Source organism: Aythya fuligula, chromosome 1 (genome assembly GCF_009819795.1).
Source record: "Aythya fuligula isolate bAytFul2 chromosome 1, bAytFul2.pri, whole genome shotgun sequence".
Lineage (NCBI taxonomy): Eukaryota > Metazoa > Chordata > Aves > Anseriformes > Anatidae > Aythya > Aythya fuligula.
The window spans coordinates 198,682,226-198,707,229 of NC_045559.1; the positions used below are offsets into that span (position 1 = coordinate 198,682,226).

The 25,004-nt window shown below is 37.4% G+C and overlaps 1 protein-coding gene across 1 annotated transcript in view; it reads right to left on the bottom strand.

The window, feature by feature from the left end:
• Nucleotides 1–578: 578 nt before the first annotated feature.
• The window catches only part of TMEM135 (transmembrane protein 135), a 176,942-nt gene continuing 152,516 nt past the window's right edge, over nt 579–25,004 (bottom strand). The window contains exons 7-15 of the mRNA XM_032187777.1: nt 19,631–19,672; nt 17,979–18,125; nt 15,752–15,821; nt 10,160–10,327; nt 6,987–7,050; nt 6,157–6,233; nt 4,411–4,509; nt 2,886–2,953; nt 579–1,321 (exon numbers count right to left, since the gene is read on the bottom strand). Coding sequence (XP_032043668.1) covers nt 1,189–1,321; nt 2,886–2,953; nt 4,411–4,509; nt 6,157–6,233; nt 6,987–7,050; nt 10,160–10,327; nt 15,752–15,821; nt 17,979–18,125; nt 19,631–19,672 — 868 coding nt within the window. The 3' untranslated portion in view covers nt 579–1,188. The remainder of the gene's footprint in view (nt 1,322–2,885; nt 2,954–4,410; nt 4,510–6,156; nt 6,234–6,986; nt 7,051–10,159; nt 10,328–15,751; nt 15,822–17,978; nt 18,126–19,630; nt 19,673–25,004) is intronic.

Below are 25,004 nucleotides of genomic sequence, written 5' to 3' on the forward strand. Positions count from 1 at the left end.
ATTATCTGTAGAAATATATGCAGGGTAAAAATGAGATGGAATTTGAATAGGTATTTATTTGCATTGAGTACTATATTAAGTTTAAAGTAACTGTCACAGTCACGGCTGTCTGATGGGCCAACAGAAAACCATTCTCCAAGTACAAGGTAAAAATATTATTAATATGATCGTCAAAACAATCTAACCTCAGGGGTCAGTTCCCTTTTAAAGGCCACTGGAAATGCTAGCTGGTATGCAGCTTGACAAACAAGCCAATGCCATCTAGATGGACAATGTCAAGCCCTTTAAAATAAACATTTAATTTCAGGATATTTTGGAGGATTTTTTTGTTTTGTTTTGTTCTTGGCTTTTTTATTTTTGTAACCGTCTGCTGTTTCCAGCACCATCTCAGAGGCTGAAACATTTTATTCCTTCCCCTGCCTGTTTTGTCATTTTCCACTTGGCAGATACAAACCACCACACCCTGCTGCTCCTTATGGTGCACAAGTCACTGGTATTGCCTTTTTATTTTCCTTGTCTGTTATCCATATCGTTACTGGGATTTACAGCCCTGGAATGTGATTTCTGCACTAATATGCCTTTTTTTTTTTTTTTTTTTTTTTTTTTTTTTAACTAAGGAATGCCTTACTTTGCAACCATAGCTCTGTAAAAATATTGTCTTTTTAAATAATGAGTGGGCAGTGGCTCTTTTCAGATAAATCAGCGACGCAATTTAGAAAGACAAGGAGGCATTTTTACCAGACTACAACAGTTTTAAGATCAGGAACAATTCTGGACCTAACCTACGCCTTATGTCTTCCTTTCTAAACTCAAAATTTCTTTTAGTTTTACCAAGAAATATTCTACTGGTCTGGACTATAGAATTTTTGAAATAATTATGCATATTTATGTTTTATGTATGTTTTACTTCTCTAAATATATTACTCATTTGTTTAATTCATTCAGGAATCTACCATACTGTCAACCAACTACAGTAACCCAGAAATATGTGCTGTACGTGGAAGGGGCTTAATCACTAAGCCACACTTTCCTACAAAGCTCCAGTATTGTTGATTGGTAAAAAGCATTTCTCATTGAAATAATACTGAAGTGGAGCCCACACCCTCCTCCATATATATGACTGTTAAGTTAATTAACTTTTCAGGACAAAACGCTGATCACATTCAATGACAAGGTATACTGTCATCTTCAAGACAGCTCCAGAGGTAGCTCTGGTGGTACAACAGTGTATCTCGGGTCAAGCTTAGGCGTGAAATCCTTGAAGTTCTTAGATGCTTCAGTACCAAATACATCTAAAACTTTCCTGTTCATCAAAGCAAACCTAAAAAATGAGAGAGTGAACAGATTATTCACTTAAACAAAAAAAAATAAATTTCTGTTAAAATTATTTCACTTCCATGAAAGACTATCCAAATCTTTGAAATGCAGGCTTTCAGCCTACACTGTTTACAGATTGCAAGTTTTTCACCTTGGGCAAAAAAGACATGAAAAAATACATTTGACAATCTGATCACTAGTGTTTTGACTTCATACGCTTTATATAGCATGACTTATGTAAAAAGAAAAACCTTTAACTCCACAAAAAAAGCCCAAACAACTGTCTACTGTCTTTTCCACTCAAGTGGAACATAACCTGGCCATGCCTGTGTAAGTCTGGGTAATAATTTAATGGGTGTTACAACCTATCTCCATCTCTTTGCTCTTTAAAATTGTTGAGTGAAAGACCTTTTAAATGTCAAAATAATCTGCTTCTATGGAGAGTGTCAAAATTACTGTTACAGATATTTGCTTCAGAGGAAATAAAGGAGCAGAATTGCATTTCTCTTCCCTCTTCTCTTTCAACTAAAGCAATCTTAGAATTAATATAAGAGAGAAAAATGCAGCCAAAGTTGGACATCTGCACTGACATCATCCACCGTATCATGTTTGTACAGCCTCAGAGGTTGCCTCTAGGCATCCCAAGGAAAGCTTCCCACCACATCTAGCAATGTATTAAGTCACCTAATGTCCAGCTAATAGTGTGCTGTGCCATGGTGTATGTAGGTTTAACACGCTCCAGGGACTGGCCTCTGATTTCTCTTCTATTTTTACAGTCTGGACAGAGACGATCTCTTCTCTATGCTATGCCTCAAACCACAGTAGGTTGCATTGAAAGGACTGAAAGGAACTCTCAGGATTATCCAGACGTTACCTTTTATAATCCCATTCCTAAACTGATCTTCACTGTGATTTGGGTGCCTTGGTTCTGCCATATAGCATATCCATATAATAATGCACACTTCACTAAACTGTATTTTTATAAATCAATTAAAGCAGAATCTATTTTAAAAGGTAAGCACTTTAACATATTAGAGTGTAAATTCTTGCTTACCACTGAAAATTTTTCATTAGGTTTTCCTTGAAAAAAATCCTTTCCTAACTGAAATAGATGTTCTATAAAAAAAGTTGAATCTTCAAAGCACTCTTAAGAAATATTCAGATATTTCTACTAATACTTTTAAACATGTAGAAATACCATGTTGTAAATCACTGAATGTATTAAATGATTCCTTCAATTTCTGTGTTTGTTTACTGGATTCTTCATATTTCACTGAAATCTGAAAGCATTCCACCTTTCCAAGTGAAAACAGATAAAAAAGCCTTCTAGTTAAACTCTCATCTGCTGAACAGTATTAACCACATTTAAGTCTTTGCTCCTGTCATTAGACTAAATCAGCAGTTAAGAACTTCAAGTGGACTGGAAGCCACTTGAAAAGCAAAGTAAATACACAGCAAATTAGCCCATATGTACTGCTACAGCTATGCTGTTGACAACAAATGACACAGAAAGTTGAATGTGATCAATGGTATGTTTAGGCAAGCCATAACATACCCGGATTACATACCTGCCCTTCGTTAATCGTAAAAGAAATTTCCAGTATGAAGGTCTCAGGTTCTGAACTTCCATGACAGCCTGCAAGAAAAATAATCTGTAAGAGCCAGCTGTGAAAGGTTCAGGGGAGAGCCTCATCTGGTACATTATATTGCCAAAAGCAGTGATCATTGAAGGATGGTTACAGAAACATATATATATATGTTATATATTATACACATAGATATAAATTCCTCTTATGATTCATAAAAAAATAAACTAAAAGCAACTGTGATCATCCAACAATGTCCAACACTAACAGCAGATACACTGCTCACAGCTGAAATCAGTGCTGCATGTGAGCACCACCAGCAGATACTGGTATTCCCAGAACACTATCTTTCAAAAGTGGTGGCAATTAATTTAGATCTCATTGTTGTGTAGAGAAAGCATAAATAATTCTTATCATATTTTGTGTAGTCACCTTTACAAATCCCTTTCCATATCTGAAATAATCTTTCTATTTGACTACTTTTCCATCTCACTCATGAATATAGTGAGGAAAAAACACCTCAGTATAGATCACTTTGCTAATTTCTCCCTCCTTCCTCCCCACTAAACCTAGTAATTTATTTCAAGTCTTGGATTCCTTTTTCAGCTAGTCATTAAGCAATGAAAAAAAAAAAAAAACTTTCCTCTTTCTTCATAATAACTTTATTTCTTTTAGCTCCATGTGATGATCCTTGCCAGTAGTATTTTGAGATCTCAGTGTCACAGACTGTCTGGCACATCCCCAGTACTAAAAAATATTAGTTTACTTTGATATTAGAATGAGAAATAACCACAAATAAATTGAAGCAACGAGGAGTAGGAGTAGTGGATCTCTTCTGTTGGGCGCAAGACAGCAGAAAGCTACTTTATGTTTTCTCTTTATTGATGGGCACAAAAATAGATTTCATTTTCTAGAAAGGGGCAGATGTAGTGGAATAGTGTAGAGAGTAATTGGGTACCACTGAAAAGGAAATTTTATAGTTAATGCAGTCAATAAAGGGGCTGAAGGTAAGAGTACATGATTGACTTAGAAAGGATAAAATAGCTTGTTTCAAATGTAGGACTTAAGATTTCCTTGCTAGTTTTTGCAGATTCTTTCAGACAGCTAACTTTATTTCAAGTTGGTTGAGAGGGAAAACTTCCTTTTTTTTTTTTTTAACGCTGTAATATTACAATAAATTGTTTGCCTCCTTGAGAAATGGTCCTTTCATATGCTTGTGAAAGTCCCTACATTTATATTCATCTCCTGGGTCAATGTGTTTTGAGATCCTTTCCAAAGAATTCAGAGCTTTATATAATGTATTGAGTTACAAACATATGAGAAATTTGAGTCACAGAAATGATCTTCCCACAGTGACACTCAAAAACAGGTTGTAGGAGTCCTGATTCACAACATCTTGCTGAAATTACTACATGATATTTTTCCTATTTCACTGTATCCTCATTCTATTCAACATTTCAGTTAAACTCAGAGAAGTTCATATGCTATTCAAAGACAACATACTTACTGCCTGAAAGCATATTGATGTGGAAATGGCATAGATGATGCTGTCTGCATGTGGAAAATAGGGAACCTTCCCTGCTTCAATGCCTTTGAAGTATATCGTCTATAAAGATAAAAAAAATAAAACAAAATAAATTTAACGTAGCTTTTTACATTTATTATACATTTTCAAAGTAACAGGCCAACATTACTAATCTATGCTCATATAATTTTGTATATGTCCATAAATGTGTTATTGATTGAGCTTGCTTATAGAAGTTATCCAAGATCAATAGAATAAATGGCTATAAATGCACAGAACAGGACTTAGCAACATCTGGAGTGTTAAAAGGGTAGTATAGATCTTAAAGATAAAAAAAGGAAAGTTTGCTATGCTAAATTCTTCATTTTAAAAAAGCAGAAGAATAATACAATAACTATTCCAACAAAGTGAATATTCACTGTTCTTAAACAGCTTGAAATCACGTACTTTTATTTCTGAGAAAACATGTAAAGTTTATTTTCCTGAGCACAGCTTGACCTTCCAAAGCAGCACACGCCTCTTTGGTCAGTTACCCTTGGCTTGCGTAAGACAATAAAAGTAGTTTAAAAAAATAAAAAAGGAAAGAAAGAAAGAACACAAAGCACTTTTCTTATTTCACTTCAGCCACAATGTCTCAAACTCAAGAGAAAACCATCAGCAATACAAGACACTATTCGTGTTTTTTTTCCATCTGATATTCCACAAGTCAATATGGACAACTCAGAGTTGCTTTTATGCAACCATTATGTGAACCACCTTCAGAGCTTGAATCTAGGATGACAAGGAACAGAAATAAGCAGAGTATAACTTCCCTTTTATGTTTAATTTTATACTTAAAAGAAAAATACATTCCTTCTTTTTATTCTTGTTAAAATGAATTCTGCACCCACAAAGGGGATGGACAAATACTACTAGGGAGCCCTTGAGGTCTGCAGGAGAAAGCTTTGTGATTCAGGGATGATGCATAACAGGAGAACACTGTCGACTTATTCCAGTGTTGCTGCTGGGGAAATAACCAGGACTAAGTCTTGATTTTATGGAAAAATCACAGTAAGAAATCAAAAGCTGGTTAGCAAAGTATAATCAACATAGAAAACTCTACAAACATTCTTAATTTATTTTTTTTTGCCCCTACAGGCTCCCAATTTTTACAAGTTCATAGAAATAATTCAAACCGGAAAAATGGTAATTAGAACAAAGTTCTTTGCAAAGCCGGGAATTCAATCAGATTAAGCATACTGACAAACAACTTCAGCTATAGACTAAAACTTAAGCTATTTTGAGTTATCTTAGATTGCTGAATGCCAAAATTAGGGAACAAAGGCAGGAAGTTAAGCTGTAGCTTTTGGCAATAAATCTGCAATTAAGGGCTAGTTTTGATTTACATTTCTGGCAGAATAGACAAAATCCGCATTCTTGAAACTTTTAGATTGAAAAATCTGTAAAAGCTACAAAGCAAAGAGCTATCAGAAAAGATTACCAAAAATCATGGAGAATATACACGAACACCGGTGTATAAAGACCTTTTAAAATGAAACACAGAAAGGAAAATAAGAAAGAAATGAGACCACAGAATGGCACTGCCTCTCGGCATGTCCCTACTAAAACACAGAACTGCTATACAACCCTGTTTTACACTGCAATGTTCTGACAAAGCTTATAAAGCTCATTTTCTGCCTTGAAAAAATATATACAGTAAAGAGTTCTGTTACAAGGTTAACATCCTACCTCTACTAATTTGGACGCCAGATACATAGAGATAGTAGTACTTTTGTAGAACATCATAGAAATTCCTGCTAGACACCCTGTAACAATTAGAAAACACAAGCATTATTAAGATTGTGATTTATTGCTGCTGTTGCCATACATCAGCTCAACAGATGAACAGATGTTGCACAAGATGATACTTTTTCTGCTACAACAAAGTTCAGTGATGTTCCTGTATTGACTATCAAAGTATGGTTCTTGCCATTAAAAAAAAAAAAAAAAGAATTTTGAAACTGTGAAACAAGTTTGTGGCTCTGATCAGGAGCACAGCCTCAAATTTCCTCTCTCAGCCCACAAACAAGAGAGACCTCTCAGGTTTCACCAATGCAATAGGTGCACAAATAGGAGGGAAGGGCCTGCAACACTACCTATATTTCATTGGAAAATAATCCTTCTTCAGATTCAGTTGAGCTCATCCTTTCAAATGTGTTTTCTTTCACATATGGAAGTGCCAGTATTCGAACCTCTTATCAAAAGTCTTAGAAAATAAAGGATAACTTTACATTTGTGAATACAATAATTTATTGTCCTTGAAGCTGAACATGAAAAACAGACCGTTTGATTGAATTTACCTTACAATTTTAATTAAAGTCTTTATTTGAAAACACTTGTAACACTACTGTGTGTTTCACTACTTGAAACACCACCAACACAGCCTTAACGTATACAGCACTATTTTTATCACATAACTCTGGAAAGGGAACAGGAGGACAGACATCCAGCTATGTGCATTACAGAAATACTTGCAGAATCCCAACACAGGCAATATGGGCTTCTTATCATGGACTCACCAGCTACAAGTGCATGAAGCTCATCATCTAGGTTTCGTACCCAGCGCAGGAAGCAACTAGTACCCTGTAGGCGAACAGACAGCAGGATTAGCCCAAGTTATTTCTCTTTCAGCATTCACAGACTGGAGATATCCTGCTGTAAACTAGTAATACAGCACACAGCATAAATTAAGGATATAGTGTGACAATACCCATAATCCACACTACCTGAAGAATTTTATTTTTAGTTGTTTACTGTTACTGTTCTTTTCAGAATCAGAGAGCAAAACAGTTTAAAATAACAATCTAATTCCCATGTGTTCAGAAAAACTAAATTTGAGAACATCTTCATTTGCTCTAGTTGTCTTGACTCTCCCATGAGAAGTTTGTCACATCCTCTGCACTGTTTTTCCAACTGTTTTGGAAATCCATATTTTGCTGCCAAATTTTATCCCTGGTAAATTTCTGTTTGTTTCCAAATTGCTGGAGACTTGCTTAGCAGGGCCAGATCGAGTGCTGATGGCACTGAAACAACATTATATAATTCTGTATGACGGCCTGCTGACATCTATTTTGATATATGTGTTAGCCTTTTAATCCATCTAATGTGTGCTTTTCATGGAACAAAAGAATAATTTATATTGGAAGAGATTTCTGGAGATTCTCTGGTCCAACCTCCAGGTCTCATTAGAGCAGGTTGATCAGGAATTCATCCAATTAAGTTCTGAGCATCTCCAAGGACAAAGACCACATAGCTTTACCAGGCAACCTGTTTCAATGTTAGGCAACCCTCACAGGAAAAAATATTTCCTTATATTTCAACAGAATTTCCTGTATTTCAACTTGAATCCATCCCCTTTCATCCTGCTACTGCATAACTCCAAGAACAGTTTGTTTTCTCTGCATCCTCCAGGAGGCATAAATAACAGTAAGATCTTCCATCAGCCTTTCCTTCTCCAGCTTGAAACCCTTTTCTCCCAGTTTCTCCTTGCACATCAGATGACACAGTCCTCAAATCAACTCGGTGGCCCTCATGTGAACTCACTGCAGCATTTCAGGTTGTATCAGGAATAGTGTAGCCAGCAGGACCACGGAAGTGATCATCCCCCTGTATTCTTCTCTGGTGAGGCCACACCATGAGTACTGTGTTCAGTTTTGGGCCCCTCACTACAAGAAGGACATCGAGGCTCTGGAGCATGTCCAGAGAAAGGCTACGAAGCTGGTGAAGAGCCTGGAACACAAGTCCTGTGAGGAGCAGCTGAGGGAACTGGGGTTGTTCAATCTGGAGAAGAGGAGACTCAGGAGGCTCAGACCTTATTGCTCTCTACTGCTACCTGAAAGGAAGTTGTGGGGAGCTGGGGGTCGGCCTCTTCTCACACGTAACTAGTGATAGGACTAAAGAGAATGGCCTCAAGTTGAGGTTTGAAATTAGGAGACATTTCTTCTCAGAAAGAGTAGTCAAATACTGGAACTGGTTGACCACAGAGGTGGTGGAGTCACTGTCCCTGTAGGTGTTTAAGGAAAGGGTAGATGTGGTACTTAGGGACATGGGTTAGTGGGCAGTATTGGTGGTACGTGGACAGTTGGACTAGATGATCTTAGAGGTCTTTTCCAACCTTAATGATTCTATGATTTCAAAGTCTTGAACAATGCATTGAAATTAAAAAAATACAGAAGAAGAATATGTCTGTGTCCCAAAACTGAATTACAACACTCAACTTTACTACTCAAAATTGAGTAGTAAATTTACTTTTTTAATCTTATTTTAAAAAAGGAAACCAGACTACCATAGCCAACCGACTTTTTATAAAACCTTATTTGCTATTTGCTGACAATAATTAACAGTCAGGTGGACACAAAATATTAATAGTACAGCTACTGCAATTCTACAAAGGCATTTCAGACACCCCTCGGGGACAAGTTTGACTTTTTTTTTTTTTTTTTTTTTTTTAAGTAAGGCAGAATATAATTCCTTTGGGTTCAAAATACATCAAGAAATGTTTTGGCTGTGATTCAATCTTTTGGACTGATTAGGATCTCTATTGCCCTACATGCTTAACTCGAACTGGAAGAAAAACATAATGCATCCCAAATTTATGGAATGTAAACAACAGAAAGCACCTACTTAATAAATTACAAATAAAGGTCAGAGTATTTGACCCTCATAAAATTAACATCCATAGAACTTATTTATACTTCAGTTGCAATTAGAGGTTTTAAAATAAATCAAAATCATTTCAGTTTTTGCAATTTAAATACTTTTATTCTCTGGAGGCACTTTTCCTAAAATTCAAGCAACAAATGAATTTTCAAGTAAACTCTGAATAGGCCATTTGCACTTTGACATCAAAAATTTTAAACTCGGTAAACTTAAAAATTCTTGTGTTTCAATCCAACTACACTTTAAGTGAGATTCTGTTTTACTTATATATAAGGGTTTAAAAAAAACACGAAGTAATGTTCACCCTAAATAATACAAAATTCTCTTAGCTTTGGAGAGAAGTGAAGTGGCAGTTGAAAAATTACATGTGTGATTAGGAACATAAAAGTGCAAAAGCCGCTTCAGCACTGCAGTATGTAACATACTCTCCCTTATAGCATGTGTTTGGTTACATTCTGTTTGGCATTAATACACATAATTCAATTAACTTCAAAAATGTTGAATGAATGTGTATCAGTTCACAATCTGTCATCTTATAATGGTGCAGAAGGGTTGATTTCCAAGTGGTAAGTGCTATGTCTCAGTTGCACATGATGTATGTTCTGCAAGCTCCTGCTATTTAGGCAAGTAAGGATTCCAGAGACATTTGAGCCAAAAAATGTGCAAATGGCTTCTCTTTGGCTACAATGCTGTTACTGCAGTCATCACTTGTGTTTGCATGAAAATGTTTCTGTGTAAAAGAAAGTCTTTTGAAATCTGAATTCACTTTCTCTGAAGTATGCCTATCTCCTGATACTGATGTCATGCTTCAAAATCTATCTCGCTTATTCAGAAATGACAGAAAAAATAGAAGGAATGGAAGATCTGTTTGCTGTTTATGGTTTGATTATCACAATGCTACAGAATTTGTCAATGCCATTCTGTAGAAACCTGTGTCAGTAATATGAAGTGGCTAGACTTTTTACCTCATCCTGATGTTCTGAAAAACAAAATAAAAAAGTGGCATTCGACACTCTGTATATTATAAACTTACTTTGTATATACTGACAAAAGATCCCAGGAAAGCTCCAAGCTGGAAATTTTCCTTGTTGTAGAAGAGTGAAAGTAGCCGGGATGGCTCTGTAAACAGATGCCGGAAGGTGGATGGGATCCGAAGGCAACACTGGATCAGGTAACCAATGCTAAACATCCTAATGAAGCCCTAAAGAAAACAGGAAGAAACCACAAATTCAGAAGAAGGAAAATAAAAAATGTCTACAGAAGTACTTATTATTGACATCGAGCAGTTTAAAACCCATTCTGCATATACTAAAGAAAATGCATTTCCATCTTCAAACTTTTTTTTCCTGTCCAGATTCCCCAGTAAAACAGCAAAAGCAATAAAATCGTAAACAATTGACTCTCCTTTAGTTTGTATGAATATCTCATAGGCCTCAAAGGACAAACTCTATTTGTCTTTTGCTCCAAAATTCTGTCCTCTGAAAGAATCCTGATGTCTTCCAGGTTACTGACCAGCTTTTAACCACAAATGGGTACAGAGGAAAGTAATGTGGGACAAAAAAAAAAAAAAAATTGCATTTTTACACTCAAATGTCTGGAGAAAGCACTAAAGCAGTAAAAAGTCCACACAAAATAAATTTCAGAAAGTGGGAGAATTAGAAATTGACCCTGATGGCTTGGCACATGCTCATGCACTTTCCCTCAACCAAACTGGAGGCTTCAGGAAGTGTACAGCAAGATAAAGTACAGACCCAAAGGGGAGATTTTGTCCAGAAATATTGAAAAAGGATAATGTGGCTTCAAATGATTTTTCTCTTCCTCTTCTCCCTTAGATATGGATCTGCTATTTTAAATCTCATCACAAAACTACACTGACTGTTTCTTTCCAAATCCTCTTCCCCAGTTTCTTGTAATTTCCACCAAAGCTTCCTATCATCATTCTTACCCTGTGGCTGAACTTCTCAGAGAATTCTGAATAAAATCTATCCATTGTTTGTATGGAAGATACCTCATCTGAAAACTATCCGAATGCCGCGCACTCATCGTTGGCAAATAAGGCATGACCCAACACTCGTGATTTCTCCAGCCCATTTTTCAGAGCGTACTCAGGGACACTCAGATAATTGTAGAGACAGTGGTAACTGTCAGAGGCCTCAATTGAGCAACCTTTCCAACTCAGAAACTCCAAACATTTTTCCCTTCTGTAGAACTTTCTAATGCATCTTAAAGCTCATAAAACTATTCTGGTTAAACATCCAGTAATAAACTTCTTGAAACAATTACTCTCCCTGACAACACTCAATGAGTGTTTATAGGAATCAAGTGGAAGAAACTATTTTGTGTCATCTGGTGATCATATCATACAATAATAGAACGGTTTGGCTTGGAAGAGACCTTAAAGACCCCCTGGTTCCACCCCCCTGAAGGGGCACCTCCCACCAGACCAGGTTGCTCAAACCCCCATCCAGCCTGGCCCTAAACACTTCCAAGGATGGGGCATCCACAGCTTCTCACCACCCTCTGAGTGAAACACCTATGATCCAACAGCTATGCATGAAAATTTTCCATTTCTTCTTCTACTACTTTTAAAGGTATGTAAATTGTACTTACTGAACAGCTACTGACCCAGTGTTTTGTGATCGTGTAATGAAAATGCTGACTGAAAGGTATATATGGTAGGCAGATTTCTAAGTGCACTGTGAATTTTGTGTAGTTAAAATGTCAAAGTTAAGATGAACATAAATCCACACCTAAAATGAAGGCGTAATCTAGCATGAAGTACACAGCCCTCATCTTGAGAATAAATAAATAAATAAATAAAAGAGATGATCACAGTACCAGGTACCATTATATAAAAAGAAAGTCCTAAAAATACTAGTTATGACCAAAGCCCAGTGAGAACAAACAACAATAAGGTACACTTGATTTTTTTCCTGGCTGTAGAAAAGACCATTCAGATGGGATGAGGAACACCGCATTAGGACACACTTCAGTTCCAGCTGGCAAAGAGTCAAATATATACCTGCCATTTTATTTTTATGAGTTACAAACTTAGAAGTGCTGACCTGCAGGATTAAGGCTTAGTTTTGATGCACAGCAAGCAGCAGTAAGTAGTGCACAAAGTCTTTCCATTTAGCTCATTAAATCGACCAGGTGAATGCATATCACATATTTATAGGTGCTTTTCAAAGTCACAAAAAGTATTACATTTTAGATCATATAATCAATGCATGATATTGTTACTTTTATCTTCCAAAAAGACCTCAAATAATAAACAGTAAAGTGTATGTAGGAAACCATAATAAACTTAAGTGAGATAAGTAAACCCTGCTACAAGCTATTTCTCCACTGAAATTTAAAATTGGGACTCACATCAGCCAGATGTAGCAGCACAGTAAAACTACATATCTGCTAAACTCATGAAATAATTCTTTTGAGAAATATATTTCTTAGAAAGTTAATAATACAGTCAAGATATTGGCTATAAGTCACTTCCAGATATACACATGTGCACATAAATGGAGTCCAGGAACATACCAAAAACGAGTCAACCTGTTGCAATGTACTAGGAATTAGATAATTAAATTAGATAACTTAAATTAAGTTATCTAAAATAACTATGTACATGTACAGCAATAAAAATTATTCTGGGTATACAGTAGCCCATGTTCAATCAAGAGACAGAATATCCAGCTACAATCATTAGAAAATAATCTCATATTCATTTTGGTCATATTCGTCATAGGGTATTTTATGACAGCCACCTGTTATCATCTGCAGCACTGACAGAAAAAAAGAAACTGCCCCTGGCTAAGTTTTCTTCATTGTAATCAATAGGAACCACAAAAGAAAAATATGGTTCAACTGCCTTCGTTAGCCTGTCATGCTCTCTTCAAGCATTTACAAAACCAAGATATTTTGCATTTTATGTATTCAGAATCAGAAGGGAAGTTGATGAAATCAGGTGTTAATGTCATTATTAGACACTACATAAAAGCTATCATGTGTTGTGTCCACTACTAATGTGCACTGAAGTATGAAGCAGGAGAGAAAGAGCATGCAATGGTAATTAAGCACAGATATAATAATGGGAAAACAAGATGCTCAGGGGTAAGGGAATATATAGTACAGAGGGAAAATTCTGGCAATAAGCAGCTCATCTGATCAACTGGTATTTCCCTGGTTATATTATTGCAGTCAAGAATGATTTATACTATAATATTATACAAGACTGGTACAAGTATGAAGTATAGTTCAAATGCATAATTGATTTCTCTACAGAGATAATAGCCTTTGAAACTATTATTTTTCTTCATTTTTAGTCAGGTCAAGATTTATTTCTGCTCCATTGGGAGCTGAACGCTGGGTTTCATATATATCTATATATATCTGTGTATTATTTATTTATTTTATATAGATATATAAAATATAAAATATAGATATATAAAATATATCTATAATAAATATATATTTATTTTATATAGATATATATCTATATAAAATAATAGCTTCTCCGTCATCCCCCCCAGGTGTATGAAATGTGAACAAAATGATGCTGAATAAACAACTGAAGTGGACAGAGAGTTCTGAATATCCCCTTTAAAATTTTTCTTGTTCTTCTCATCATTAACATGTCTCCCTTTCCCCAACCCCAAAAAACAATAAAGGTAGTAGTGTGGGACCAGTCTGCTGTAATTTGAGGAACTCTCAACCTGAAATGAGATTTGGTCCCTCCACTGGAGTGATTCAACACTATTAACTCCTATTTCTTTGTCACCCTTCTATTTCAAAGGCACTTCAAGTTCACTGTATTCCATAATAGCAGAATCACTTCTCTTCTTATTTATGAAGTCACAAGCAAAAACAATCTTCTAGAAGATTAAGACAGTTTTCCACAGAGAAGAGGTATCAACTCTATTACAAGTACGCTAAGAGAAATCCCCATGTTTATTCTAGCAGTGCTTCTAAAATAATATAGGGTTATGAGGGTACTGATAGGTGTATACCCACATGGTGCTGAGCCTGAAGAAAACAACAACCTAAAGAAAAGGCACAATCCATGAATGAGATAGCAAATGGACTGAGATAGTGGTGAGAGGTTGAGAAGAAAAGCCTCATTTGATGCAGCAAAGTTTCACAAACCTATCCAACTGCCAAACCTGTAGCACTCTGTAGATCTATTACCACCCAACCAGGAAACAAAGATCCTAGGAAGTTGGGCACTATTTTTACATTTGTGCGTATCATGCTGACTTATCTTGATGGTTGTATGTAGGTGCCATCAATAAGAAATGCAATATAAAATACTGTTTTATAGAATAAATTACTAAGCAAAGAATTGTACGGAAATAATCCACTCCAGTCACATAAACCCCATAACTGTATTTTGATTGCTGTCCTCAGTTAGTCCCTGAACAAGACCTTTCTATATTGAAGCCATGCTAAATTTTCTGTTACCTTGGGTGCCATTAGAAGAGATAAATGCAACAGTTTTCAAGACAGGCAAATTTTGAATAAAGTAAGGGTAAATAAGGTGGTAAGTGATTCTCCCTCCAAGTTCCAAGGCCAAAACAAAATTATTATTTTAATCGAGTTTTTGTTAAATATGTAATACCTACAACAGAAAGGTGACAAAACTACACTGAACTGTTTGTGAAGGCTCTACTATCTTTTCTAATCCTAATTCAGCAGAACACTTAAGCACTATCTCAGATCCCATCAAGTTCAGTGCAACTTATATATATGTTACACAGTGGTATGCTAATGTACTGCAGTGTGAACAATACAGAATGATACACTACATACAAATACTTAAATATTGTGCTAGATCTCTTCTGATGCTAAACATAACCATACCTCTTTTAAGATAACATAAACTGCATATAAACATTCTAAAAAGTTGTCTTTTAAAGTAAAGCATCAGAAAATGCTCAAATCAATTTCTGCTGCTCCAAAAATAAAAATTAATAAATTAAGAGATCAAGATCTTCTGAAGTCTTAACAGCTCTGAAAAAAGGCATAGCAGGTGGTACCACCTGTGCCAATCTAACACCAGCCAAAACAGCCTCCTCTACACAGCACTCCTCTGAAAAAATATGCACTGATCCCATTGTAATGGAGGACAAATTATGCCACTGGGCACGGCCAGCTCTTCCCGTGCACAGCAACTGGGAGCAATCTCTCATTACCCTGACCCCTTAAAATAAATGAATGGGAGAGTGAGCCCAAAGCCAGCCCCAGTGTGCCAGACACGCACAGCTGTATGCACGCTGCTGCTGCTCTGCCTGCCGAAGCAGCACATTCCAGGTGCTTTATTTCGGGTGGAGTCACAAGTGGGCTCAGCCGCAAAGTGCATCACATAGTTAAACAAGTTCCTTGCTTACCAGTCCATTTTCCTCTACACGTTTTACTTTATTCATTCACTTCAACTAAAGATGAGAAAACTTTAACCCCTGTCCCATCCTAATTTGAGAAAATCTGTTGTTTTCAGGGTTGTCGTATTTTCAATGGACAAAGAATGAGCAACAGGCTCCTTTCTCATTTCCGAAGTATACATTTTTTTCTGACCAGAGACTTTTGCCCTGTGTTTGCCAGAGTTTGTCAATCTAACGTCTTCTGCACTTACTTTAATACAATATGAAATGCAATTATCTTCATAGTGTTTACAGCATCTATGCCTTGGGCCATGTTTGCACCTGCAAAAAGCACAATGAAACACATATTAACTTGTAGCTGTTTTCAGTGTAATCAACAGGAGACTTCATAAATTTTACTTGCCTAAAAATACATAAAGTGTTATTTTCCCACCACAATTTTTCCCATTACCTACTGAAGGGCACTGTGAGCTTTTACGATGCTATAAAAGGACAATAAAAAGAAACAATACCCTCGTTGTGTAGCAGAAGTGTCTGCACACTTATTTTGATCCAATCTCTTTTCTTGCCATTCCATACCTATAAATACAAAATTAAGCAACAAATTTTCTGCTTCTCAACAAGAAGCTATGGGACAGAACTCTAGTGGGATTACCCTTCCTGGTCTGTCTGCACTCCATGGTTCTGGAAGCGTATTTGACTGAGTATCTGTGTTCTCACATTTTTCATAGCATTTTAAGGTCTATTGGAAGGCAATATAGACCATACAAGTACACAGAGATACCCTGTGAGACTTCTTTCAATTATAAGCATTTCACTACTGGGTTAATTCTCCTCCTGCATAGATTTTTCTGTGGCTCTTATTTCAGACTGCAAATTTGACCTTCAGCGTACCAAAGAGACTGTCTTGGGATGGTGAGATTCATGGATTGTGCAGTTGTTAGCCCTGCATTATGTAGAATTATAAAGAAGTAATGTCATACCAGGTCTGAACATTATATTTCGCCATAGCCAAGTATGCAAGTTTTAATACGAAATAAATTACACAATTTATATACTGTGCCAAATATCTTGGAAGTTTTGAATCATGTACTATAAAGTCTGATGGCTATAAATCATCTGTGAGGTCAGTTTATGTAGCAAAAACTGTAATGAGAATGTGATCAGGTTACAGGCATTTAGACTCAATTATTTTGAAAAGAACCATATGGAAGGGAAAGCTGTGAGAGCATTAGGACTCAGAATTGGTAGTTTTCTGAACATCTGAGTAGAGAGTTTCAAAACCTTAAAGAAAAAATGTTCTTCTCCACACATAGTCCCTCAATCCTAGTAGTTAATCCTAGTGGAAGAGCTATGAACTAGCAAACCGAATATGGAGTATTTAAGACAAAATAGTTATAAACAACTCAGCTGAAAGAATCTGCACACAGCTCATAGCTTTTTCTCTTTGTAGATTTTTTTTTAATCTAATACAGTCTTGCCTGAAAAGCCACTGCTGATCGCCCTCATATTTTTCAATTCAAAGACACAACAAATCATAGGAAGTCACCCCCTAATGTTGGCTCATTATGTAAGCCAGTAAGGTAAGCCACTACAAACTGCACTTTGCAGACTTCTTTCCTGTGCATCAGTAGGAAAAGATCTGGCCATAAATAAGATCTGTTTCCTGAAGAAGTCAGTGGAAGTGAAGTCACATGTGTGATACGATCAGATCCCCACTCTATTTCTAATGCCATTGTCCTTATAGCAAGTACCTCCTCGTGGTACCTAACATGTCCAAAGCAGACAAATCAAGCACAGCAGCGTAGAACATTTGAACATGCCAGCATGAAAAGCTGTCTGATGTCACTTCTTTAAGCCCATTGTAAAGGACAGTAAATTGCATTCTGTAGACAGGAAGGAACCTATCTTATCTAACTTCAGACGTCTAGGTCTAACCTTGGGTAAAACAGTTTTAGATTCACTTTTGCCTGGGTACTTCCTGACATAGGGGGAAGGCCCAGTGTTATGAGTCCTACTCTAAGGCAGTTCTACTTTATGCAATACAGGGATGTAGGTCCCAAAAAAGATGATGTTGTGGTAACTTAAGGTGACCTAAAAAAAAGAGTGCTGCTTTGTGGCTTTCCCTTCCTAATATCACTACCAGCACTACTGGAACCTTGACATGAGCCAGTCCTGAAGCAAAAACAAATACCACTTCGCCATTTAGAATGGGCTGAATGTAAAATCCCTTGTTAGAAAACTGCACACTGCAAGTCGTTTTGAATCCCTGATACAACATACAGGTCTTAAATTTCATTTTTGTTAGAGTTCATAATTTGATACTGATACTTATCCAGTAAAAATGAATTGCAAAACACTTAAATGCAAAGCAAAAGCATTATAATATTGTCAAATACAGTGTAACAAAACATTAAAAAGAGCCAAGTAAAAATGACTCATTTTGTTTTGTTTTTCTTTTGTTTTCTTTTGACTCACACTTTGTCCATGAGCTTTTTTGTTAGAGCCAGTAAGTTCATTCGTTGTGATATTTTTTCACAATGCTTTATCTTTCTATCTGTTTTTGAAAATGCTGCTTCAGGTGAAAATGAATGAGTTGGGATTTCTTCTTTCCCTACAATGAACCTGAAAGAAAGAAACAAAAGAGAATAAAACAACAGTTATATAAATAACTCAAAAATATATAAAGGCCCTGATGTTTCTAATACAGAACTCTAAAAGTCTTTACAACAAGCCTGAAGTTACCCACAGGTATGGAAAAGAAGATGCATCCTAAACAGGTGCCAAAACTTGTATCTCCTGGAAAAGACCAATCCACTGACATAAACTTTAGATAAACTTCACATAACGGCCAACATTGCTGCCAGGATTCTTTTTAAAACTAGGAACATGAACATTACTGGGGAAGTGCATTTCCATACAGAAGAAAAACACCAAATAAGAATACCCATGAAATATCTCAATTGTCTTCAGCAAAATGGGGTTGCATAAAGATTGATAATTACTATGGTATTTTTATAAAATATCTGTGTTGTTTGTTTTTTTTTTTAATCTTCAAAATGTTTTTGCTCTCACCAAGAGCATCAGCTTTGTTTTGCTTGGCATCATCGTCAGCCTTCTTTCTTCGCCCAGAAGTTGATACTGTCAATATACAGGTTCATCCTACATGTAGAATGACTGTGTATCAAGGGCAAAGGAGGTCATTATGATAAGACATACTGTTTCCTAACACTCTGCACTGTATTTGAAGTTACACTGTTGTGAGGTAGTCTTGCTGAGAGTGGCAAAAGTATATAAACTTTGTCATTTGGTTTGTGACAGAATTTCTCAGCAAATTTCAGAGCGCACTGTTTTTACAGGTTGTCATAGGAGTGTTCCATGTCCAGATTTCTGGATCACACAATTAATTATTTAACTATCGCTGCAAGCTCTGTACTTTCCACCACCTACCACAGCTCATTTTTGTAAGCTGATACTGTGCATGCACTGGGCTATCATAGTGGGAGACAGGTAGCAGTGTATGTAAGGGAGAGATAAAAAAAACATCTCTTCACACTTCTGACATAAGGCACGAAGACAGGAGAATTTTGTATAACTCCACAAATGGGTAGGTACCACCAGAAAGTCCCATTGCAAAGTAAATTATAGGAGAGCCAGTATTACTAGGACTGACAGAAGGTTTAGTGGCACAGGATATCTCAAAGGAGTATGTTAAAAGTCCATGCTTCATTTGGGTGCTGGTCATAGAACTACTGTTGTATTCATTCAACATTTTGTAAATACAAAAAATAAACTCCAGGAAAAAGCATAGCAGCCCATTGCTTCCAGGAGAATAGTAGGAATCATGAATCACAGTTTTAAAAAGAGAAAAGATAGTGCTCCTTCAAAAACACGTAAGCATGTGCCTGTATTTCCTTTCTATAATAACCCAAAATATGAAAACATTCCTCTCTTGCCAGCATATTATGCTTTCTTTAAAATATGCTGCATATCCCCAGTTGGGAAATTTTTAGAGCAGTGTGTTTTTTTCTTAGGAAAACTCATTTCATACAAGGCAGCTTCCACCATGCACAATTCCTTGAAATACACACTTTAAGCTACATACTCCCAGAACTACTTTCCTTACTTACTTCAGTGCAGAGTATGTAAATCCTTTCAAGCCATCTTTGCACCTGAAATATAAAAACAACAATATTTTTTATAATGGATTGCTTGTAGATTAGTTTTATAGATGAAGTATGACACTGAAAGGCTGCGGATGAGCATCAGTGTCTCGTTAATGGAAAACAGCAAGTCTGTAACAACTCTGTGGCTATCCCCAACATCAGATGTCACCACAGCCTTGGAACATCTTAGAAACAAAGGGTAAAACATATATAAATGCCAGTGCTTCTCTCTTTTATCAAAACCAAGAGTGGAGAAATTTTTAAAGGATGGTGACAGAAATCACTGGGGGAATAAAAGGATTTAATGTGACAAAGAACTGCTACTTTACAGGAAAAAAATAATAAATGAGTTTAACAAAACATAAATGCTATTGCAAGGAGACAAAGAAGGACTGGTCCTCAATAGAAAACCCACCCTACTTAATTTTGATATTGAGATAACTGTACTTTGCACACAATAAGGTTTCTTATATGAATAACCACGGTAAAGAGTCTGTAACTGGCTGTGAAAGTTTTGTATTTTTGACTGCTTTCTGCACAACAAACTATGAATGCAGTTGAAGCTTGCAGCTGCTACAGATCCTTCTTGGAAGACTTCTCAGAGCACCAGAGCCAAGCTGACAGGAAAGCAAAGAGCTGGTACTTGTACTTTTTCCCCTTTTTCTTTTTATGAAATTGCATGGTGAATACATCATTGTAAAAATGCATTCCTGACATAATATTTAACTAGCAGCTTAACAACATCACCACTTCATTTACTCCAAGAGAAAACCATAAGGAAGTTGCAAGATCTTCATAAGCAAAAGTGGACAAACACAACCCTTCTCCTTCTGCCTGCAAAGACCAAGATGTCCCTGGAAAGTCTATGCCTGTCCCCCTGAACAGCATCAGTTCCCAGAAGGCAGCGCAGATGGCCAGCGCATGCTGCTGATGGCTGGATATGTAAGAACAGCAGGAGGAACATAATGAGATAGTGGCTTGCTTCCAGCTCAGCATTAGTGATGATACTGGCCTTGAATTGGGCTCCATTTCCCTGGTTATGCAGACAGATGATCATTCCAACTGTTACTGCACATGCTAACAAGAAGGAAGAGTCCCTTGCTTACCCTTCCTCTTCACTTGAAAGTCTGGACAGGAGAAGGCAGAAGTCACGGAAAGCTTTGAGACACGTTCTGTGATGACAGATGTTCACACATCAGTAAAGTCTGGCTTTGTGCTGGCCTTGTAGGGTGCTGGCAAAATCTCACAGTACTCGACCCATGGGCAAGGCCCTGAACATGTTTCAAAGGACTTGGTTTTGTCACCATGTGCACAGTGATACATAAGTACTGTTACAGTTACACAGAACACCGGAAAACTCATCCTAAAGAGTTTCTCCTTCAAAATGATTGCACCTAAAATATTGATGGTGTATATATGCTCTATAGGGGACCATGGTAATCTCAGACATTGTTTGCTGTTATCCTTAATTAACACAGAACTTTGAAAGCAAAGACACGTAAACATTTTACTTTTTATGATCCTTTACCTATGGGATTCAGAAGCTGAAAATCACTGTAGCACTCTGACAAAACGATGGACTGAGAGATGGACTGACGGGCGACTGACAGAGTGAAACAAAGGGAAGGAGCTTTACCCAGAGCTCACAGCAAAGCCCTGGCAGAACTACGAGCCCAAAGACACAGGGTTTACATATACCCACAGAACTGCTCTCCAATATCACGAGTTTGTTTTAAAACCTACAATTGGCTGTAAGTTAAGTGTCTTTTGAGGTAAGGGTGTTGGACACATTATGTGTTCAAGCTGCCAGCTCAAGAACAGGGCTTTAGTTTCTGCTTTCCCAGTAAGCTAAAACCATACACAAACTGAAATGTAAACATACTTCAGTGTTTCTAGAGTAATATCGACACGGAAAAGTAATCACATTACAAACGTAATGACATTTTTGCCTTAATTACTACAGTGCAACTGCATTTCCAGCCGTGAGCGTGCGGCTATTACTGCCGGATCGCGCCACCAGATGTCCCTCACCAGCTGCTGCTGACAGGCTGCGGCCTGGCCCGCCACCATCCTGCCTCCACCGGACTTATTAAACTGTTCCCGAGGAGGGCATCCATCGAAATTTCTTCGCCACTGCTGAAAATCACAAGACATGTGAAGTACTGAAAGAGAAAGCCACGCTCCAAGCCCCTCATCACAACTCCAAGAAACATGAAGAAGGATTTCTAGCAGCCATTGTAGTTACATGCTTCAAGTCAGTTATGCACAATAAGTATTTGGTGTATCGGAATTTGATTAGTTGTTATTACTGTTCTTCTTTTATTAGTTATTCTATATAGTCATGGAGCTATAGGTCTGAATCCCCCTGCAAAACACATCAAGGCTAAACATGCAGTTCAATGTGGAGGTAACACTGAAGATACAATTCCATTTTCTCCCTTTAACTTTCTCATTTTTTACTTTTAACGTGGTATAAAAGAGCTATTTAAGTTCTTAAATAGAATTTAATTTATGCTGCTGGCTGCCTAAAATTTCCTTCATGATGCAGACTAGTGGGTATGTGAAAATCCTGCCCTAGAGAAACAATTTGTTTGATTAAGGGCAATTTGCACTGCAATTTTCACTTCTCTGACATGGCAATTTTGCTCCTATAAATGAAATTGTAACCAATAATGATATTTATCTTTATATTATGAATTCTGTATATTAAGGACTTCAGAATACTGATCTAGAGTTTGCAGTTCCCTTATTTGCTCACGAGACACACCACACCAGCAGCAAAAAAAAAAAAAAAGAAACCTCTACACCAACTCCAAACATGCTTCTTTTTGGCTGGGGGGAGAAAATGAAATACACAGAGACAGCCTGGAGATGTCACAAATTCAGCAACCGGCCTTGACTCCAACTGCAAACAACAGTAATGTACGATGCTAGCTGCACATGGTACTTTTCATGAACACCTGGCTGCTAATAACTGAAGACTAATGATTTGCTTCATACAGGCCACTACTAATTGGTAAAAATAACTTTTACTTAGTGCTTCATTGCTCAAGGGGTGAAAGAGTCCCTGCTCTGCTGCTGACCCCCAATGAGCCATTCAAGCTGCAAATGAGCACAGTAAAAAATATTGCATGTGCCTAGTGTTTCAGATTCCCCTGAGCCAGGAAAAATCTGAATAGCATATTATGTTTAAGCTTCTTTTTATGGTATTACTCAACCTGGAAGAACTGAGATTTTGGGTGAGCTGTACACTCAGTGCAGCTCATCTCTGCTGCCGTTCTCACCGCCCTGCAGGTCATGGGACAGCATCTCAGGCTGTAGGAAGGTGGCACCAGTTTTTGCCCAGCAAGCAAGCGTTTAAAGGGCGCATAATCTGGTTACAACTGCCTGGCAGAGAATTTTCCCATCGAAGGGGAATTTGCCCCTGGTCCAAAGCCAGCAGAGCCCATAACTCTGCCAGCTGTCCCCATCCGGCACCGCGTACCTGATAACGGAGCAGAAATGCTCGCTGCTCTCAGCCTGGCTTTGGCAAGAGCTGAGGCTGGAGCTGGAGCAGCAGAAGAATCGAGGAGCCACAGCAATAAATTTGGTTCTCCACATTCCCCTGCTGGGGTAATTTTGGCACATGAGCAATAGGGTCAATTTTAATCACGCGTATTTATAACATAAATTTAACTTAGGGCCACACACACGTTTACTTTTTTTCATAAAGAAAACAGCAAGAGTGGAATAGAGCCAAGGCATGATACTAACTACACTTCCAAAAAGACATGAACTAACTATAATTATTTATGTTTGTGTATGTAAAGAGGTGCTGTACATGGGCTTACACTGCTCTCCCTCCATCATGTGAGAAGAAGTTCCCACACTGAGCTGCAAGGCTGAGTGCCAGCAAATATGTTTTTTGTTGTTGTTGTTGTTTTGGTTTTTTATTAGGGCGCCTTGTCATAAGCCTTCTAATGATTTTCTCCGTGACCAATTGATGTACTCTGCGCAAGAAGCCTTCTGAGGAAACAAGTCACTTTTCACCCACAGAACTCATAAGGAGAAAGTAGCTCACAGCAACAACGCATGCCATGTTTAACAACATTCCCATATTGCTTATGTTATCCTTCGGGGTAAGAGTAAATTAGAAACTCCTCTACAGAGCTCTCATTATGGCCATGTGGGAAGGAAGCACTGCAAGCACAGGACACGTGTTTGCACATTACTGCAGCACATCCTGCCTGTTAGGGCTGGCTGGGGGGGACCGCGTTTCCGAGTTAAGGTGCCTTGCTGTACAAGGAAGGGAGGATCATCTGATGAAATGTGACTGTCTGAGCACACCAGTTACAGCCACTTGTATTAAACTGCTTGCCATTAGGAATCGAAGGCTATCTATGCTCCTTTGTGAGCATACAGGATAATCTATTTTCTGTTCTAAGCTACTTAGAGAGGTTACTACACCTTCCTGCTTTTGTTTTTCTGTCTACACTTCTCATCCTGGCTAACAGTCAACAGCAACAGCTGTCATTTTTCTGAGCTGTCTTCTGCAGGCATTTCTCTTTTTCCTCTTCCATCTCTTTTGCTTTTCTTTCTTAGAACCATAGAATATCCCGAGTTGGAAAGGACCCACAAGGATCATTCAGTCCAACTCCTGGCTCCACATAGGACCACCCAAAAATCAGACAGTATGTCTCCTCCTCCCAGTCAAACTCCTACTTTGTATTTTCTTCCCCTTCCCTTTGTCTTCTAAACATTATTCTCAGAAGCTTCTTTTTCTTAAAACGAACAAAGAGTCAGTACCTTCTCCATACCTCCTCACGATCTGATACCTTCCACCTTGCTAATCAGGTGGGTTGTGACTACCGGACTGAAGTACAGATTAGGCTCCACCGAAGAACTGGATTAGAAAGCAAGTCAAGATTCAGGGACACGCATAATCATTCTGAACCACAGAAACAGAAGAGTTAGTCAAGCCCAGTTCTACATTTTTCTGAGACTAACTTTTTATGTGGGGACTGTAAAATAAAACTACCTTTTGGAAATAAGTTTTCCAAAAGGCTCTGGGATCCAAGAATAATTCCTAACCAGTAAGATCTTCCTCACAGAAGTAACTGCAGAAAAAAAGAAAAAAGAAAAAAAAAAAGTTACTTTGAAATGAAATATTTTAATGCTCAGGATAACAGAAGAGCTAATGCAGTCAAGTTTGATAGAAAGAGGAAACTGAAACCAAATGTCTTTCTGAAATATGTACTACTAGTACATATCTTTCTGAAATATGTACTAGTAGTATTTTTCCTAATGGAAGAACACACTTTTCCACTTTTTTTTTCCCACTTTTTTCCACTTTTTCAAG